General features: G+C 62.2%; 2 protein-coding genes across 3 annotated transcripts in view; both read right to left on the bottom strand.

Moving 5' to 3' along the window:
- SCRIB (scribble planar cell polarity protein) overlaps positions 1-4,702 on the bottom strand; it is a gene marked incomplete at its 5' end in the record, with an annotated part of 112,919 nt that extends 108,217 nt beyond the window's left edge. Inside the window, one exon of the mRNA XM_084260511.1 lies at positions 4,541-4,702. Within this exon, the coding sequence (XP_084116637.1) occupies positions 4,541-4,702 (162 nt within the window). The remainder of the gene's footprint in view (positions 1-4,540) is intronic.
- Positions 4,703-11,016: 6,314 nt separating this feature from the next.
- PUF60 (poly(U) binding splicing factor 60) overlaps positions 11,017-14,288 on the bottom strand; it is a 31,998-nt gene continuing 28,726 nt past the window's right edge. For both annotated transcript variants that reach the window (XM_084279940.1, XM_084279941.1), the window contains one exon: positions 11,017-11,434. In XM_084279940.1, coding sequence (XP_084136066.1) covers positions 11,135-11,434 — 300 coding nt within the window. In that variant the 3' untranslated portion in view covers positions 11,017-11,134. The remainder of the gene's footprint in view (positions 11,435-14,288) is intronic.

Raw genomic sequence — 14,288 nt, 5'->3', positions numbered from 1 at the left:
GAGCAGCCAGAGCCCATCCACCAGGACTCTGGACAAATCTGAGCTCAGAGCAGGGAAGATCCCAGCCCAGGAAATCAAAATAAGGGGGAAAGAGGCAAAAGCAGAGAGAGGAGAGTTTGTCACTGCGGGAAGGAGAGAAGCAGCGCTCGGTTCTCCACCTCGGGAGAGCGAGGTCAGGAGGGCGGCGGGGTGGCCGGGGAGTGCCAGGAGGCAGGCAGGACACCTAATCAGACCAAGGGCACAGCAGCAGCACCCAGGGGAGGAAAAGAGGCCCACAGGAAGAGCAGGAGATCACCACATGTCAGACGAGGCCGGGTAGTGGGCACCAGGTAGGAAAACCCCCAGGACCCACAGAGATCCCAACACTTCCACAGGCAGCTGCTGGCTAGTGTGAAGCAAGAGAACCTCCCCACCCAACAGGCAGCTGCTCCTCTGCTTCAGGAATCACCTCTGTGTGGAGCCTTCCCTGAAAGCCCTGCTCCAGCCCCTGAGAACCAGCCTGCTCTGGTCAGACCTGCTGCCACAGCCTGTGCTCGCTCTGTCCCTCAGCCACCTCCCTCCGCGCCCCGCAGGCGTGCCTCAGTGTCCCCAGGACCCTCCTGCCAAGGAACGGCTGCACACAGCCCCAGTCTGTGAAACAAGCACCCCACCTTCCTCCGTGGTACATCTGAATCCTCCTCCCAGTCTCTCCTGCACAAGAGGCACGTTTCCAGGCAGCGCCTCCCAACTGGAAGGCATCCTCCCTACCCCAACCAAAAGACTTCTCCCATTGCCTTCCCTCAGGGGAAGCACGTGCTCAAATACTGCTGCCATCTCTTCTCCTGGTGGAAGGCGAATTTAGTCTCAATTTCCACCCCATACCCACCTCATGGAGGCTCCTGCGCTGGGTCTCTGCCCCTCCCTACGCGGCCCCAACAGTACCATCCCTTAGGACACCCCTCCTGTGAGCCCGGGACTGAGACACGCGCCTCGTCACCGCTGAACGAGGCTCTGTGAGCACAAAGCACCAGGACACACACTGGCTCAAACCTCAGGTGGATCCAGCCTTGCATCCGCCTTCCACCAAAGGGCAGATGGACTGCCTCACACCACCCATGGCTGGAGGAAGCTGGGAAGGGAGGCTGGGAAGGGCAAAGACTGTGGGACCTACTGCTGCTCGCTCTCCCCGATGTGTCTCCAAGACACGGCATCTGTGGGCAGCACCCACCAGCTCCTTGGCTGTTTTCAGGGATGCTCTGCCGGTTTCCCCTCCTGTTCCCCAGCTGCACATCCCTCTTCCCCCCAGCTCTGCTCCTGCAGCTCTGTGTCCAGCTCTGGGGCTCTCAGCACAAGGAGGACATAGACCTCTTGGAGCTGGTCCAGGGGAAGCCATGAGGACGATCCGAGGGCTGGAGACAGGCTGAGAGAGTTGGGCTGGTTCAGCCTGGAGAAGAGAAGGCTCTGGGGAGACCTCGGAGCCCCTTCCAGCCCCTGAAGGGTCCTAGAGCTGGGCAGGACTGTCTGTAAGGGCAGGGAGCGATGGGAGGAGGGGCGATGGGCTTAAACTACAGCAGGACAGGGGTAGATGAAACCTCAGGAAGAAGTTCCTCCCTCTGAGGGTGGTGAGACACTGGCACAGGCTGCCCAGAGAGGTGGTGGAAGCCCCATCCCTGGAAATACTCCAGGCCAGGCGGGATGGAGCTCTGAGCCTCCCCACCTTGTTAAAGGTGCCCCTGCAGCAGTGGGACTCACGGCCTCTGAAGGGCCCTGCCGGCCCACGGCAGCCTGTGGTGCTACACCCAGGTGTCTGATCTCACCTTGCCGGTGAGGGAAAGGGCAGCCGGGTCTTGCTAGGGAAGGGCTGACACCCCACGCGACCAGGGAGCCCACGGCAGCTGCAGAGGGTGCTTGAGACGGGAGTGAGAGGGCAGCAAGCCCAGAGCCATGCCTCCTCTCACCCCTCCTGGGATGCGCAGCACAAGCCAGATGGGGTCCCTCTACACACTCATTTTTGGTTGTTTTCTCTTCATAGAATCCCAGAATCCCAGACTGGGCTGGGCTGGGAGGGACCCCAAGGGTCCCAGAGCTCCAACCCCCTGCCACAGGCAGGGACACCAACCTCCAGGCCTGGAGCTACACAAGGTTGCCCAGGGCCCCAGCCAACCTGGCCTTGGGCACCCCCAGGGATGGGGCACCCACCCCCTCTCTGGGCAGCCCCTTCCAGCCCCTCACCACTCTCTCTGCAAAGAACTTCCCCCCAATATCTAATCTAAACCTCCCCTCCTCCAGCTTCACTCCATCCCCCTGTCCTGCCTTTGTCTACCCTTCCATGAACCGTTCCTCCTCTTTCCTGACCTTTAAACTCTGAGCATCTCCTACACCGTAAGGCAAGGGGTGCCACCCTCCAGCTGAACTACACTCTGTGTGAGGAATTGTTTTATTTCCTCTGAGCCCTTTCTGGTCTCACTTGGTGCCCCCTGGTCCTGGGGCAGGAAGGAGCCGTGGTCTGTTCATCCCCTCCCAGCATCTGTGATGCTGCAGACCCTGCCAGCTGATGGAGGACCAGCACCATCTCTTTCAGACTCCAGAGATCCTGTAAGCGTTTCTTTTCCCTGTGCAAAAGCTGTTGCACAGTGGGTCTGATCACCCCGTTTCCTGCTCCCCACTCTGTACCCCTTTTGACTTCACTGTCTCTCCCTTGAGGCTCGGGGACCAGAACCTGACCTCTTTCCTATCGTTTCCCCAGTAGTTCCCAGCCAGAAAAGCCTAAAAACGGGGGGAACTCAAACACCACAGAGGAACTCTTGATCCCAGGATGGGCTGTGGCAAGAGCTCTGACGCTCCCGAGCTGAACAGACCAAACACCAGGAGTTAAACAAGCGCCTTCCCCAACCCCAGCTCTGTGTGTGACAGCAGAGGCAGAGTACCTGCTGCCAGGGCTGCATCTACCCGACCACAGGCTGGATAAAACACCAGCGTAAAGTTTCCACCCACAACCTGAGTGATGCTCTTCAAACACTGAGCAGACCCCAGGAACAGCTGGGTCTGAAGAGCTTCTGTGTGAGCAGAGGGCAGGGCTGCAGCCACCCAGCAGGACGCAGAGGAGCTGAGCTGAGCGAGGACCTGCACGGGGACCAGCCAGCTCGCTGCAGGGATGTTGCAATGAGCCTCCTCTGGGGAAAGCCTCGCACCCTCCCTAAGCCCCGACCTGCCTGCAACACTCATTTTCCACTAGTTTGAGAAACGTCCTGGTATAACCAGATCCCGAGCTGCACAGCAGGAGAGCTGGTGAAGCAGGACACCCGTGTCTCCGCACCTCAGCCACGTGCCCTTGCAGCTGCAGCCCACAAGCAACCTGGCTCGTGGTCACTCAAAGGCTGGGAAGACAGAGAGAGCAAAAAACCCCCACCAGACACATCAGGAGGTGGAGAATCTGCTGTTTCTGCACCAGAGAATCAGTTTGGGTCGGAATTCACGAACCGTGGGACAGAACCGACCCGAACCGAGAGCCCGTTTCGGGTCTGCTGGCCTTGGTTTCGTTCCAGACTTCATGGCAAGTTTCACAACACCCCAGTCCTGCAGCAAGGAACTTTAAGGCAAGAAATAATGCCCTATTTCTCAGCTTCTTTAATAAAAAGTGACTTAGTCTCTATTCACTGATGAGCACCCACCCAAACCAGCTACAGCCGAACACTTTCCTCTGGCTCCAGCCCTCCTGAACCTTCTAAGAGCAGCACAGCTTCCAGGGGGATGTGGCAGAGCCGCCTCCCCAACACCCCACATCCAGCACAGCCGAGGGGCAGCCTCCAGCCCCGGCTCCCGCTGGCAGCATCCTACGCCCCAGCTTGCCCAGAGGAACAGGAACACTGCGGGTTCGGTCCCTGCTGAACCCAAACCCAGCGGCTGGGGCCAGACCCACCCTGCAGGAAGAAACCCTGTGGGAGCCGGAGACGCTGGGGTCAGGCCGGCAGCTGCCCCCAAGACCTCCAGCCCTCCGCTTCCAGGGAGAAACGGCCTTGCCACGGCGTATGGCAGCTCCACGGGCCTCACGGAGCCAGGGAGCACCGCGGGCAGGAGGGGCTGGCGGCCCATGGCCTGAGCCCGCCCCGGACCCCTGAGCGATGCCGCCTGGGTGCAGCTACCCGCGCGGAGCCGCGGGGCTGAGCCGAGCCGCGGCCCCCGCACCGACCGCACGGGCCTCGGCCGCCTCTAACGAGCTGGGCCGGGACCCCCGCGGCTCCGGGGCCGCGCTCCCCTCAGCGGCCTCCCCGGCGCGGGCAGAGGAGCCCTCCACACCGCCGGGCAAGCAAGCGAGGGACCCCCGAGGGAGAGGAGAGCGGCGCAGCCGGGACGAGGCCGCTGCCGGGTAGGCCGGGGCAGCGCCCGGGAAGCGGCCTCGGGGAAGCGGCGGCGGCCCCGGCTGGGCGGCGGGAAGGGGCGGCCTCCCGCCGGGACGCAGCGGAGCTGCGTCCCGGCGGGAGGCCGCCCCTTCCCGCCGCCCTGCCGGGGCCTCCCGCCGGAGCAGCGGGGCAGGCCCGCCCGGCGCGGGCCGCGGCCTCACCTTAGGCAGCTCCCGCAGCTGGTTGGCGTCCAGCAGCAGCTCCTCCAGCGAGCGGCTGTAGCGGTAGATCTCCTCGGGCACGGCCTGCAGCGAGCAGTGCCGCCGGTCCAGCGCCTCCACGTGCCGGTTGCAGCGCCAGAGCGGCGGCATGCAGCGCAGCATCGCGCCGCCGGCTCGGCCGCCACCGGCTCCGGACGCGCAGGGGCGGGCGCCGCCGCGCCGGCAAGGGGCCTGCCCGAGGGAGGGCCCGGCAAGCGGCCAGGGGAGGGGAAGGGCGGGTGCTCCGGCGGCGCACAGCGCCGGGCCCCGGTTCCGCCGTCCGGTCCGGTCCGGTCTGACCCCGCCGCGCTGCCCCTGGGGCCTGAGGAGCCGCCGCCGCCCTCGGGCCCCGCCGCTCCCGCCCGGGCCCGGTCGGCTCCTGAGGCCGCACCGCCCCCCCGCGAGGGTCTCTGGGAAACCGAGTCCGCTCCCGCCCTGCCCCGCGCCCGGGAACCGCCCAGCCCCGGGGACCGCCCAGCACGGGAACCGCCCGCTCAAGGAACCTCCCGCCCCCGGAACCGCCCCTCCCGGTGAACCTCCCGCCCCGGGACCCCCCCCGCCCGGGGAACCGCCCGCTCAGGGAACCGCCGGGCCCAGGAATCGCCCGGCCCAGGAACCGCCCGGCCCGGTGAACCCCCCGCCCCGGGAACCCCCACGCCCGGGGAGCCGCCCGCTCAGGGAACCGCCCGGCCCAGGAACCGCCCGGCCCGGTGAACCTCCCGCCCCGGGACCCCCCTCCCCCCCGCTCCGGGAACCGCCCGGCCCGGGAACCGCCCGCTCAGGCAACCGCCGGGCCCAGGAATCGCCCCTCCCGGTGAACCCCCCGCCCCGGGAACCCCCACGCCCGGGGAGCCGCCCGGCCCGGGAACCCCCCAGCCCGGTGAACCTCCCGCCTCGGGACCCCCCTCCCCCCCGCTCCGGGAACCGCCCGGCCCGGTGAACCTCCCGCCCCGGGACCCCCCTCCCCCCCGCCCCGGGAGCCGCCCGGCCCGGAGCCGCCGGGCAGCGCCGCGGGGGCAGCGGCTCCCGGCCCCGGTGCTGCCCCCGAGGAGCGGCGGCCGCAGGGCCGGGGTCCCGGTTCAACCCTCGGGAGAAGGACTCGGCCAGACACCCCCTTCCCTCCGCCCAGGCGGCTGCCGGTGACCCGCGAAGGCAGCCGGGGGCCCGGGGGTGCCCCGGAGGCTCCGAGGCTGCCAAGGAGCATCCGGCACCGGCAGCGACCGTCGCCGAGCGGGTTTAAACCTTCAGCGTCCGGCCCCGGCGCCGTCCCGCGTTCGCTGAGCCGCGCGGTGCCCGCGGGGCGCAGCCCGGGGCAGGACGATGCCGCGGTCCTTGTTCCCACCCTGCGCGGCTGCCACGGCTGCCCCGGCTGCCTCCTCATCGCCCGTCAGCCACAGAATCCCTCGTCCGGGTTGGGAGGGACCCCCAGAGCCCATGGGGTCTCACCCCCTGCCCAAGCAGGGTCCCTGGGACAGGGGCTGGGATCTCTCCAGAGAAGGAGACTCCACACCCCCTGGGCAGCCTGTCCCAGGGCTCCCTCACCCTCACTGGGGAAAAGTTCTTCCTATGCTCCAACTTGCAGCCACTGCCCCTTGTCCTGTCCCCACAGACACTGAAAGGGGCTGCCCATTCCCCTGCATCCCACACTGAAGATACTGATAAACATGAATAAGGTCCCCCCTTAGTCTTCTTCTCTGCAGGCTGAACAGCCCCAGCTCCCTCAGCCTTTCCTCCCAGGGGAGATGCTCCAGGCCCTTCAGCATCTCTGTCCCTCCTCTGGACTCTCTCCAGGAGATCCCTGGCTGTCTGATCCCAGGGAGCCCAGCACTGGACACAACACTCCAGGTGGGGCCTGAGCAGGGCAGAGCAGAGGGGGAGGATCCCCTCCTGTCACCTGCTGCCCACACTCCTCCTGATGCCCCCCAGGATCCCACTGGCTCTCTCAGCCCCAGGACACTCTGCTGGCTCATGGCCACCCTGTCACCCACCAGCACCCCCAGGTCCTTCTCTTGCCTGGTTATTGCTTCTCATTTATCACCTCTTCAACTTCCCACCTCCAGCCCAGCTGCCTCACCCAGTCCCTACACACACCCCTGCCTCTCCAAACACGCCTGTCCCACCTATTGGGTCCCACCCCAGCTCTTAGAGGGGAAATCCTGCAGAGATAAGGGCTCGTTCCTCACTGAACCTGGTGCTTCCTCACACACACTGTGTGGAGCAGGGAGGGGGCTGAGCCCCAGACCCTGGGTGTGTTTAACAGAGGGAAGATGCGGTGCTCAGGGATGGGGGTCAGCACAGGACAGGAACGGTTGGACTCGGTGATCTTAAAGGTCTTTTCCAACCCAGTGATGATTCTGTGTGAGAGGCAGAGCCCAGCACCCCAGAGCAGCCTCGGGCAGAACCCCCCAAGGCAGCACGTGGGCCCCATTTTCTGGGCAAAGCATCGGGAAGGCATCAGCAGTGCTCCCAGAAACCTCTGAGACTGGGAAAACGGGGTGACTCCAGGGACTGAGAGATGATGGATCAGGGAATTGTGAAACTTTGGGTCGTCTCACAGTGTTTGTACCCAAACGCAGCAGGAATCCCCCCGTTCTGTGTTCTAGGAAGAGGAGGGGCCGGTGATGCTCAGAGAAGGGTTTCATTACCAGCTCTGCCTGGACTTCAGCACCAGCAATAGGTCACGTGCAGGGCAAAGAACAAGGAGCCCAGTCGTGCCCGAGTTCACAGACTGGATGTGATGGAGTAGGAGTTCACCCAGAACAGAAGGCAACCCCAGGGAGCTGAAACCACAGGGACCTTCTGGATGTGTCCAGTGCCAGGAGACAGAGAAGCTGCTGGTCACACAGGTATTTACTCACAGACAGTGGGGATGCCACGTTCTCATCACTGAGGGTCTGAGACAGGCTGACACGGGGGAAGAAGCTGGGTCAAAGAGGAAGACCCACAGCTCCCAGGCTCGAGCTCTTCTCCACCTGTGCCCAGGAGTTAGAGGTGAGATGAGGAGGAAATAAGGGTGTGAGAGAGAGAGAGGGAGAGAGATCCCTCTGCAGCAGCAGCGGCACCCTGTCTCTGCAGGAAAGGAGCATCCCCAAGAGGTCTCATGTCCCTGGGAACGGGGGGGGTAAAGCTGAAGCTTTGCCTCTGGGTCTGAGGAGATCCAGGCATGGACTGTCAGGAGAGGCTGAGAGACCTGCCAGGGAAAGGTGTCTTAATTAGTTCATTGAACTAATTTAAAACCCCTCGTCTGTCAGTGCTGGTTACTTCAGCTGCCCGGTGCCACCGGCGGGATCGCTGTCTCAGCAGCACGAGCACCCAGCACCCTGCCCTGGCCCTGCTCAGTCCTCCTTCCCCAGCAGCCCTGGGCAGGCTGAGGCAGCCTGTGTCCTGTCCCTCTGTCTGTCTCTCCCAGAGCACACCAGCCACAGACAGGGAGATCCACACAAGAGGCATCACCTCCAGCACACTGAGACAGACCAGGACGGGCCCCGATTCCTACTGAGAAGTGACCCATGGACCTGGAATGAAGATGCTGCGGACAGACAGTGTGTCCAGGTACCAGTGGGGTGGTGAAACACCTTCTTGTGGATCTATTCTACTCCAGACTGGTACTTCCCAAGTTATTTGTTCTCCCCCTGCTCGTCTGCCATGCAGGAATCACCCCAGTATCCCACAGGATTTACAGGATTTAAACTCCATGCAGGGAGCAGCACTGAACAGCCCTGAAAAGCCACAGTGTCACACAGGTCCCAAACTGGGGGCACAGACAGAGTACACACTCAGCCTGGAGAAGAGGAGGCTGAGGGGAGACCTTCTCCCCCCTGCCCTGCCCTGCCAGGAGGGTGCAGAGAGGTGGGCGATGGTCTCTGCAGCCAGGGGACAGGAGATGGGACAAGGGGCAGTGGGCTCAAGCTGCCCCAGGGCAGGGTCAGCTCAGCTGGGAGGGCAAAGTTCTTCCCTGGCAGAGTTGTGGGGCTGTGGCACAGGCTGCCCAGGGAGGGGCTGAGTCACCCCCTGGGGGTGTTTAACAGAGGGGAGATGAGGTGCTCGGGGAGCTGGTTCAGCTCAGGATGGGAATGGTTGGACTGGATGATCCCAAAGGGCTTTTCCAGCCCTGTGACTCTGTGACATGCAGGATTTATTCTCTGATTTGCCTCAGCGTTGGGGAAGAAGCATTTCAGAGCTGGGGGGGCAGAGCAGGAGCAGCATCCACAGGAATGGACAGGAACCAGTTTAAGATGAATGCACGAGGTCTCTTGGAATCACAAAGCACCTGAGCGAGCTCAGCTGAGCACCCACACAGAATCACAGAGTCACAGGGGCTGGGCAGGGCCCCCAGAGCCCATGGGGTCCCACCCCCTGCCCAAGCAGGGTCCCTGGGACAGGGGCTGGGATCTCTCCAGAGAAGGAGACTCCACACCCCCTGGGCAGCCTGTCCCAGGGCTCCCTCACCTCACTGGGAAGAAGTTCTTCCCCAGATTGGTGGGGAACTCCCTGGGCTCCAACTTGAGCCCATCGCCCCTTGTCCCGTCCCCACACACACTGGCTGCCACATGCGCTTCCCGTGCTGGCTGTTGCTCCTCCACCTCTGCTCTTCCTCCACCACCCCTCCTCCTCCACCACCTCTGCTCCTCCTCCACCTCTGCTCTCCCCTCACATCAGTCTTCATCTGATAGATGGAGTGCTCGGGTTTAGCCTGTGGCAGGGGGTTGGAGCTCTGAGATCCTTGGGGTCCCTTCGAACCCAGCCCAGTCTAGGATTCCATGATAGGATGGGAATGGTTGGACTGGATGATCTTAAAAGGTCTTTTCCAACCTGGTGATTCTGTGATCTGCTCTGGGTTTGAAGCCAGCAGCAGCACAAGGAGACCCCCAGCCCCCTCCTCCTAAATCCAGCCAAGAGAAGGGGGGCAAACAGCAGAATAGGGACACCAGGCAGAGCTCAGCCATGGGAGAAGCCCCCTGGTTTTCTTCAGGAATAACAACCCCCCGGGGTGGATTTTCTCCTGCACCACAACCCAGAGCAGCAGAGAAGCTGCTGCTGTGAACCCGGGGTGATGGGGGGCTACCGGCACCCCACGGGCGCCAGAGGCCAGTGGGAACACTGGTGGCAGTTCCAGTGCCAGTGGAAGGGGTTAGAAACAGGAAGAAAGAGGTTAGAACCAGGGAAGAAAGAGGCTAGAAACAGGGAACAAAGGGCAGAGAGGTTAGAACCAGGGAAGAAAGGGGTTAGAAACGGGGAGAAAGGGCAGAAAGAGGCTAAAAACAGGGAAGAAAGGGGTTAGAAACAGGGAAGAAGGGGCAGAAAGAGGCTAGAAACAGGGAGGAAAGGGCAGAAAGAGGCTAGAAACAGGGAAGAAACAGGTTAGAAACAGGAAGACAGGTTATTTAAGCTGACAGGCAACAGCAGAACAAGAGAAGCAAACACAGATTAGCCATAAACAAACAAGCACTTTCCTACCCCCCAGCAGAAGAACAGCTCTTTTGTTTGAGCAAAACACAGAAGCTTCACTTGGGAGCCCTGAGTGTAGAAGCCACGTGGAGCTGTGGGCTCAGCTCAGAATTGCTCCTGAGCTCTGCTGGGATCACTCTGCCTGGGGATCCTCCCCTGAACCCTGGGCTCAGCTCAGAATTCCCTCTGGAGCTCTGCTGGGATCACTCTGCCTTGGGTTCCCCCCCCGAACCCCTCTTCTGGGCACTGGGTACTGGTGAGGTGCAGCAGGGAGGCAGCAGCTCCTCACACCCCTCAGTGCTTAAAATAACCAGCTCTTTCCCTTCCCACTCCACACTCAACCCTGTCAGTGTTCCTGCAGCTGGGAACCCTGAGGTCCCCCAGGCACAGGGTGAGCTCCGTGCTGCTGGGTGCTGGTTCCACAGAGCCCCTGGGAGCTGCACCCAGCACATCCCCATCCTCAGCCTGGCTGCCTGACCTGCTCCCTTGCGTGGGCACATGAAGGGTCAGCAGGGTAGCACTGACCCATCAACAAAACCAGGGGGTCCAGGACACCCTGGAGAGGCCCTGCTGGGCTCTGACCCACGTCCCAGACCACATACAACATGTGGGTCCACAGGAGAGCTCCCCCAGCACCACCCTCCCTGTTGTGGGCACGGCAGCGCTCGTGGGTGCTGCCCAACCCCCTTACCAAGCGTCTCCTTCCTCCTCCCCAGCCACTTCTGGCCCAGCTCAGAGGAGAGCAGCTTCTCCAGCCCCAGGAGGGGCAGCGGGATCTCGACCCGAGCGCTGCTGACGTGGCAAAGTGTGTGGCAGCAGCAGGAGGAGCAGCAGCAGCAGCAGCAGCAGCAGGAGCAGCAGCAGCAGCAGCAGCAGCAGCAGCTCCTCTTCATGCTCCAGCCCTGCTCTTCCAGGGGGATGAGGCCAGGCCCGTGCCAGGCAGGGCTGGGCAGACACCAGCCCCTGGAACACACACAGATCACACCAGCTTTCTCTGAGCTTTTATCCAAACTACAGGTACATCACAGAGAGCTGTGCCCAGCCTGGAGCAGCTAAAAAACCCCCAGGCAGGCAGAGGGGGCAGGGCCCAAGTCCTTCAGGTGGAGTTCATGCCGACAGGTCGCTGTTGTCGAACCGCTCCTGGTCGTACACCTCTGCCACCACCTTCCTCCCCGCAAACCAGCGCCCGTTCAGAGCCTGGATGGCTTTGTGAGTCTCTGAGGCCATGGAGAACTCCACAAAGATCTTGACAATGATCTCAGCATCCTCCTCTTCTCCTTGCTTCTCCTGGTAGATGATGACCCTGTTGACAGCCCCGAATTTGCCACATTCCTCTGTCACCTCCCCCTCCAGGTCGTCGTCAATGTCCTTTGGATCCACCATGTTGCGAAGCACCATCACAGTGGACTGCAGAGAGAGGGACAGGGGGGTGAACACTCCTGAGACACACAGATTCCCCTTGTGAAGCCACACCAGACCCTGCACGAGCCTGAGCAGCCCCAGCTGCTCCAGTGCTGTGTCACAAGCAGCACGTTCCACCACACCAAGGATGTCCCAGGCTCTCTGGGGCAAATCAGGACGAATCCTTCCGAGGCAGCCAAAGCCCAGACAGGCTGTGGCTGCCCTCAGTCAGAGGAGCTGTGTGCCATCCCCTGGCTTTTCTGAGGCACAGGGCTGCAGACCCTGCAGACCTCTGTGATTTTTATGGTGCTGCTGGTTTTGGTGTTACTGGGCAGTTATTTTTGCTGTGTTACCTCTACCACCCCCATCGTGGTTTGTTTTGTGCTCTGGGATTGACTGGAGGACTGACCAGCTCTTCACAGAGCCACAGAATCCCAGACTGGGCTGGGCTGGGAGGGACCCCAGGGGTCCCAGAGCTCCAACCCCCTGCCACAGGCAGGGACACCAACCTCCAGGCCTGGAGCTACACAAGGTTGCCCAGGGCCCCAGCCAACCTGGCCTTGAACACCCCCAGGGATGGGGCATCCACCCCCTCTCTGGGCAGCCCCTTCCAGCCCCTCACCACTCTCTCTGCACAGAACTTCCCCCCAATCTCTCCTCTCCCCCTTCCCTCCTCCAGCTTCACTCCATCCCCCTTGTCCTGCCAGTCTCTGCCCTTTAACAAGCCCATTCCCCTCCTGTTCCTGGGGTCCCTTCAGGGACGGGGAGGCTGCACTGAGGTCCCCCCACAGCCTCCTCTTCTCCAGGCTGACCCAGCCCAGCTCCCTCAGCCTCTCTCCATGGGGAGCTGCTCCAGCCCCCTGAGCATCCCCGGGGCTCCTCTGACCCCTCTCCACCATCCCCACATCTTCCTTGTGTTGGGCCCCAGCTCTGGACACAGGACTCCAGCTGGGGAGGGCAGAGCAGAGAGGGACAATCCCCTCCCTGTCCCTGCTGCCCCCCCTCTGCTGATGGAGCCCAGGATCCCATCGCCCTTCCCAGCTGCAGGAGCCACTGCTGCTCAGGGGGAGTTTCTCATCTACCAGAACCCCCAGGTCCTTCTCACAGGGCTGCTCCCCAGGAGCTCTTCTCCCAGGCTGGATCTGTGGCTGGGGTTCCTCCAGCCCTCTTTTTTGGACCTCTTACAACAGAGGGCTGAGCAGGCTGAGGGTGGAACAACACACGAGCTGGAGCTCCTGCCCCCCACCTCCCACGTGTCCTCCCATCAAGGCCCCTGTGACTGAGCCTCCCTGGATGCTGATGGTGGAGGGGCTCTCTGGAGGTCGCCTGCTCCAAGCTCCCCTGCCCAGGCAGGGCCCTGGGCAACCTTGTGTAGCTCCAGGCCTGGAGGTTGGTGTCCCTGCCTGTGGCAGGGGGTTGGAGCTCTGGGACCCTTGGGGTCCCTCCCAGTCCAGCCCAGTCTGGGATTCTGTGATCTCCAAGGATGGGAGACTCCAGAACCCCTCCCTGTGTGGCACACTCAGCTCCAGCACATCCCTTCCCCTGGCTCTGGCCTTGCCCACACCCCAGCCCAGCAGAGGCAGCACTTCAGGCTCCATGTACCTTTAAAATACTTTCCCCAGCTCTTCTTCACCCTTCCAAGGGCCCTTTCCAAGAGCAGCAGAACCAGAAGGGTACTTAGAGGTGAGGAATGCTGAGCAGCTTTGAGAATGGTGGAATTTCAGGCACTCTTGACACTGCTGGGCTGTTCTCAAGCCAGGATGCCAAAGGAGCTGAATTCCTTGGGCAAGGAACTTGAGACAGAGCTCAGTGACATGTTCAGAGCCACGTGCCCTCTGAACACAGCACTCCAGAGCTCTCTGAGGAACCCAGCATCACCCCTGCTCTGCAAACAGGGGGAAGGCTGCCTGTTCAGTGCCAAAGCTCAGGACTCTGTGTCAGGCAGCTCAGCCAGGCACAGGAACAAAACCCTGGTCATCCCCAAACAGGCAGCCTGATGAGATTATCACTACAGCTCCTTCAAGGCCTAGAAGAAATAGTAATCATAACCCTGTGAAGATACTGTTCTGCCTGGTGTCCTGACTTCTTCTAGTACTCATTTCCCCTAATAAACACCTCAGAACTGGGTCCTGCAGCAGAAGGTTGTGGGGAAAAGGTAGACTCCATGGTTTGGGACAGATTAGCCCAACGATGTGCCTGTCTCTGCAATCCCAAGGCAAAGGCCATTGTGCTTTAAGACAGCCAAGGGGATCCTGGGGCATCAGGAGGAGTGTGGGCAGCAGGTGACAGGAGGGGATCCTCCCCCTCTGCTCTGCCCTGCTCAGGCCCCACCTGGAGTGTTGTGTCCAGGTCTGGGCTCCCTGGGATCAGACAACCAGGGATCTCCTGGAGAGAGTCCAGAGGAGGGACAGAGATGCTGAAGGGCCTGGAGCATCTCCCCTGGGAGGAAAGGCTGAGGGAGCTGGGGCTGTTCAGCCTGCAGAGAAGAGCCTGAGAGGGGATCTGATCAATGGGGATCAAGAGCTGAAGGGTGGGACCCAGGGGCCATGGGCAGCCTCTGCTCAGTGTGTGTGGGGACAGGACAAGGGGCGATGGGCTCAAGTTGGAGCCCAGGGAGTTCCCCCCCCCAGTCTGGGGAAGAACTTCTTCCTGGTGAGGGTGAGGGAGCCCTGGGACAGGCTGCCCAGGGGGTGTGGAGTCTCCTTCTCTGGAGAGATCCCAGCCCCTGTCCCAGGGACCCTGCTTGGGCAGGGGGTGGGACCCTGTGGGCGCTGGGGGCCCTGCCCAGCCCTAAGGTTCTGTGACTCTAAGCTGGGTTTGCAGAGAGCGGAACCAGAGACCCCCAGCCAAACCAGGGACC

Source organism: Gallinula chloropus (genome assembly GCF_964237585.1).
Source record: "Gallinula chloropus genome assembly, chromosome: 2".
Classification (NCBI taxonomy): Eukaryota; Metazoa; Chordata; class Aves; order Gruiformes; family Rallidae; genus Gallinula; species Gallinula chloropus.
This window is presented reverse-complemented; position numbering and strand designations above follow the sequence as displayed.